Source organism: Bombus vancouverensis, unplaced genomic scaffold (assembly GCF_051014615.1).
Source record: "Bombus vancouverensis nearcticus unplaced genomic scaffold, iyBomVanc1_principal scaffold0022, whole genome shotgun sequence".
In the NCBI taxonomy this organism is placed as follows: Eukaryota; Metazoa; Arthropoda; class Insecta; order Hymenoptera; family Apidae; genus Bombus; species Bombus vancouverensis.
The window spans coordinates 1,023,688-1,029,199 of record NW_027468913.1 but is presented as its reverse complement, the minus strand read 5'-3'; the positions used below and the strand labels follow the sequence as shown (position 1 = coordinate 1,029,199).

At 31.3% G+C, this 5,512-nt stretch overlaps 1 protein-coding gene across 1 annotated transcript; it reads left to right on the top strand.

Annotated features, from left to right (window-relative positions):
* The first annotated feature begins 2,907 nt into the window (after positions 1–2,907).
* LOC117164292 (uncharacterized) lies at positions 2,908–5,103 on the top strand. The gene is made up of 5 exons (XM_076626496.1): positions 2,908–3,335; positions 3,561–3,989; positions 4,074–4,364; positions 4,448–4,550; positions 4,624–5,103. The coding sequence occupies exons 1-4, from the start codon at positions 2,997–2,999 to the stop codon at positions 4,541–4,543; spliced, it is 1,155 nt and encodes a 384-aa protein (XP_076482611.1). The 5' UTR covers positions 2,908–2,996; the 3' UTR covers positions 4,544–4,550; positions 4,624–5,103.
* The last annotated feature ends 409 nt before the right edge of the window (positions 5,104–5,512 follow it).

Genomic DNA, 5,512 nt, shown 5'->3' with positions numbered 1-5,512 from the left:
AGTAGTAGATAACAAAAAAATATGGAATACAATTTTTTCACACAACGCATTGTTTGAGAGAAAAATAATAAGCCAATTGCCAACCGAACATGTTCAAACTGTATTTTTTTCAAAACGGGACCTTAAGCTAAAAAGCTTTATTTCACATATTCGACTTGTTCTTGTATGTGGTATCAGCACCTAGTCGGATGCCCGCGTTATGCAGGACACCCTGATGGCGTTGAACGCAACGATTCAAATTGAACTGAAAAGTCGTTATGTTTTTAGAGGATTTGTAAGAATGATTAATAGATATGATTGTATGTACAATTTTGTAGAGTACAATTAGATTTGTAAGTACAATTTTAACAAGCTGTCTTAACAAGATCTTTATGAACACATCATACATCAAATATGATACATGCAAAGTATGTATAACATTTAAGATACATGTATGTATGTATAGTGGAAAACAAAACTGTTCGTACAGTTGGAATGTAAAAATAAAAAGAGCAATATTTCCTACATTATTCAAATATATGTAATTGTACACCATAAGAGACATTTATATAAATAATGTAATTGTATAATAAATACACACAAAACATTGACATTATTTATTGTTAGGGAAAATTGTCGTTTGTAATGATCGAGTTTATTTTATTGACCAGTGACTCATCGGCTTATTTTATTTTTGCCGAGCACCCGCGTTTTTGTGTCTTGGCGGCAAACTCGACCTACCCAGTTTTTGCTTTACCTTGGTCTAGGCTTTAGAACACAGACTTACTCACACAAGAGCGACATACATTGTTATTTATTTAATATTAGTAATAATTATATAAATTAAAAATAAATTTTTAAAAAGATTTTTTAATAAAAATTTGAATAATTTATATTTAATAATAGATATAAAATTTATTCTTATTTAATATATATGTATATAAATATAATTTTAATAAAATTATTTAATAAATAATTTAAATTATCATATTATTATTATTATTATTATTTGAAATAAGATTATTTAGATTAATAAAATATTAATTATGTTTAATTTGTAAAATTAAAATTTTTATTTTTAAAATTATATTTTAATATATTATAAATATTATATTTATTAATAATACATATATGTAATATCGTGATGTAATATGTTCACAAAAAGTGGACAATAGAGATGTTAATCAGACAGAAAAGACGATTGTGGCTTAACTTGAACTATTCACACCAAACGTACAGAAAACAGCGCAATCCACACTCTCTCGGCAACGCCACTCGCAACCTCCGTCTCCGCTCGACTCGCACTCGGCTCCTCGACTCGCACTCTCGTTCTCGACTCGCACTCTGCTTTTCGACTCGCGCTCTGTTTCTCGACTCGCACTCTGCTTTTCGACTCGCGCTCTGTTTCTCGACTGACACTCTCTGGCCGTTGTCGCATTCCGTTGTCCTTTTCCTAGGCCCACCGCACACTTGTTCTGCAGACGCTCGTAGCCAGGGTCACGTAGGTCTTTTCCACGAAACTATGCACTTGAAAAGACCGATGACACATTGATGGGCCCGACGGCGCCTCGGCTCTCGCGACATTGTTCATAGTTCGCCCGATATTTCCCAGGCCTTTCGTCCACGATACTACATATATAATATAATTATATATATATAATTTATTTAAATATATTTACATTTAATAAAATTTTAATTAAAAATTATATCATGTATATATATATGTATATTAAATATATTAATTATATAAAAATTTTTTTAAACTTATCGATAGGGTATGAACCTATAAGCTTAATTTTAGCTTATATATATATATTTTTTTTTAAATTAAAATTAAATTTGCTTAGTTAATAATATAATAATTAAATTGCATTTAATAGTAATTTAAATAAGATATATTTGATTTTTATTTAATAATTATGTTTGCAGAGGATTATGTTTTAGAGGATTATGTTTTCAGAGGACTTGTGTGTAGAGGATGGTTGATCGTGAGATTTATTAGACAAGATTGCTCGTTGTTGAAACCTTCAAGTATATTTTCAAATGATTAAATAAATAATTATAGATAATGTTCGCAAAGACGGTAGATACTCGTAGATACTGATCCATAACTCTCGTGAACTCCTTACGATTGCGTCCGTTTAAACTGGTATAGTATAAACAGATCGGGGGAGAGTCGGAGAATTCAAATTCGTCTTTGTTCGACGGTTCGACGGTAACGTAACGGCGACATTGTTTTGCCCGGAGTTTATTTATTAATATATTATGTATGTCCTAACGATTTTGATACTCCGAAGCAAAAAAACAACAACATGATTTGAAATGTTCTCTAGCTCATGTACCGCTGCGTGTACTTTCAAGGAGCAAAACCGGCACAGTTCCGCTTGTGACGCGAACGGAGATTATCGTTTCACTTTCTTTAACGCATTTTTGCCATTGAAAGACACTAATTTCTGTGACTTGCTTTATCTCTGTTATAAATCTCTCTTTATATTTAAAATTTTATAGTTTTTGTGCAAACGTAAAACGTAAGTAAATATTAATAAATATTATAATAATATAATATAATGCTATATAATAATATTAATAAATACTTTGCTATTTACTTATTTTATTTCCATTAAAGTGTATTGTATTTTTCATTGCATTACTTTCATTTTTATTTAGTGTAATAATAAACGCATACGTTAATATTCATTGGCATTAGTGTAATTGTAAGCTTCACTGTAAATTTAATAAAATTTATAAGAACGGAATTGTTAAAAGGGTATATATGTGTAATTAAACTAGATTCTATTCTCAATGTTACTTCATTATTTTATTATTGTTTCATATATATATATTTTTTTTTTTAATTTACATGTGCTTCTAAGTTAATAGAACTAAACACATGTGTATGTATTAATTGCTATATACGTCATAATTTCAACCATAATATTAAATTATGGTATGTATTATTAAAAAGTATAGTTTAATGTATATATTAAATACATATCATTTATTCGTAGATTTTAAATATGGATACTGGATCAAAGAAGGAGATTAATGAAATGATTACCAAATCAGTCCCTGGCCCTTCAACTACAAAGAGGCCGAAAGTTTTGAAGGAAAAAGGTTGTCGCCGTAAAGAGACTATCCCAGAAAATGATATTATCAATACTGATAATACAGTAACAGATTCAGCAGTACATGATAAAACAGAAAATAAAGATGTAAAAACTGGGGATGTGCTGGAAACAACAATTGACCGAACAAAAAGAAAGGCTGCAATAAAAGCTGCAATTAATATTAAAAAGCAGCAGTCAACGTCACTTGTTACAAAATTACGAAGGCTATCTCTTGATGATGACAGTAATGTAAATGTTTGTGTCATATTATGATGAAATTTAATACTTTTAATCTTATGTTACTAATCTTATCTTATCTTATGTTACTAATCAATACTAACCCTTATATGTAGTACCCAATAATGTTTGATATCGGTTAATTAATACGTCAAAATCTAATTGCTTATATAATTGTATGTACATTGTGTATATAAATACTACTATAACGTTGTTAAATATATTCTAAATTTTTAGAGGAAACGTGGAGGCCGACCTAAAAAAAAGGAAAGTGCTAGAAGTAGTTCAGATGAAAAAAACACAAAAGGTCCTACAAAACATAGTAAAACAAAAAAGAATGTTTTAAGCGAAACAATTTCAAAAGAAGATGCAATACAGCCAGAAAGGATTGAACCATTAAAGTCTTCAATGACAAGAGATAGTAATATAAAGAGAACTTTTTCACGGAGTGAAAACAGGAAGGGTAAATATTCTAATATTATTGATGATACAGTAATTCCATCAGCAAGAAATGATATTGAAGATCCTTCAATGTGCGAGGATGCACTTGAGAAATTTACTCCTCTTATGAATTCCACGATGGACATCAATTCTACTTATACGCAGAAGATGATGGACGCTACCGCAATTGTAGAACCTTTATCACCAATAAAATCAAACGAAACGGTAGTAATTAATAAAAACTTGGCTAGTAGTATAGGAAAAAATAATGAACCTAAATTTACATCACGGTCGCCAATAACTCTGCAGGAGGAGGTTCAGCAGCTGAATCAAGCTATTGGACTCACCGAGTTCGAAGAATTATTCGCAGAAGATGAGCCATCCCGTGAAAGGGAAATGTCTAATAGAAACATGACGAAACAGGACATTCAAAATGAAATGAAGAAAAATGTGCCCGTAAGAAGGAGAATCGAGGCCTTTGAAAAAGAAAAAATTTCAGAAAAAGCCATTGTTCAAAAACTGGCACGAAGATCTGTCGAAAAAGCAAAAAAAATCTTATTAGCGAAACAAAAGAAGGAGACTCGGATGATGACATCGCAGGTAACATTACAAACAGTATCAAAGTATTCTTCTGTTATAAAAACACAAGCTATTATTCATTCGATATTTTATCCAAAATATAGCTCCAAACAGTAAGGTCCACTTCTGTTTTGCACAGTAAACCTGACGACGACACATCGGACGATGAAGCCAGACCAAGGCGTACAATTCCACATTAGGCGCAATGTAAGTGTTGTTTTACTTAATGAGTTAATAAACATTATAATGCATGGAGTACTCGAATTTTTATCAATTTTAGCATACATACGCGAAAATGAACTTGCAATGCAACGATAAATTCCGAAGAAAGCAGTCTATAAATTCTTTGATAGAAGAATGTGCACACCAGATTTAACTGAAATGTTTGAAAATATAGATAGGAGTAGATTACAACGCACGTCCAGTGCAATATGGAAGACACCACCGCGTTATTCCATGATGGAAAACGAATAGAAGTTATAATTTGTTAAACTGAATGTTGTTGATTTCAAATTGTGCCTTAGAGCAGGAATACTTGCCATACCTTGCGTGTAATATAAAAATGATGTTACATTGCAACTATCGTTAAAAGATGTATGTGTTCTTAAAATATACCAATGAACGTAAGACTATTTCACTTTTTATATTTTAGAATGATCATAGGCATATATTACTTTTATTATACTAATCAAATTTTACCATTTTTTCTTATTTATATGTATCTTCTTAAGAATTAATAAATAAACCAATTAATAAATAATTGTTTTGGTACGACTTTTTAATGAGAAGTAAATTTTATTAGATTTGCCTTATTATCACTGTCGTGTAATAATTCGCGAGATACGCGTGATATAATTCGCACGATTAAATAGCACTGGTGATTTCGTCTCTTCGTGTAACGAGGAGGGTCTGGTAAATGGGTCGACCGTGGACGTTCAATCTTGTAAGAGAACAAACGGCGGCATCGTATCGTCGAGCATTTTTCTTTCGGTCAACAGCCATCCATTTTATATTTAGCACATTCGGTTGCGACGCTAAATTTTCGTTACACCACCAGTTGTTTCGTCTGAAATTCGCGTGACGTAAGTGCATTACACTCTCGCACCCGTCAGCCATTCCTGCGACCACTTCGCGTGCGTTAACTCGATAATATTTCGTCTCTGTTACCT

What these genes read in the sequence shown, in the direction of transcription:
- LOC117164292 (XM_076626496.1), top strand. Translation starts at nt 2,997, where the DNA reads ATGGATACTGGATCAAAGAAGGAGATTAATGAAATGATTACCAAATCA. An exon ending in CTCTTGATGATGACAGTAAT is followed by an intron (nt 3,336 to 3,560) that starts GTAAATGTTTGT and finishes CTAAATTTTTAG; the next exon opens with AGGAAACGTGGAGGCCGACC. An exon ending in CAATAAAATCAAACGAAACG is followed by an intron (nt 3,990 to 4,073) that starts GTAGTAATTAAT and finishes ATAACTCTGCAG; the next exon opens with GAGGAGGTTCAGCAGCTGAA.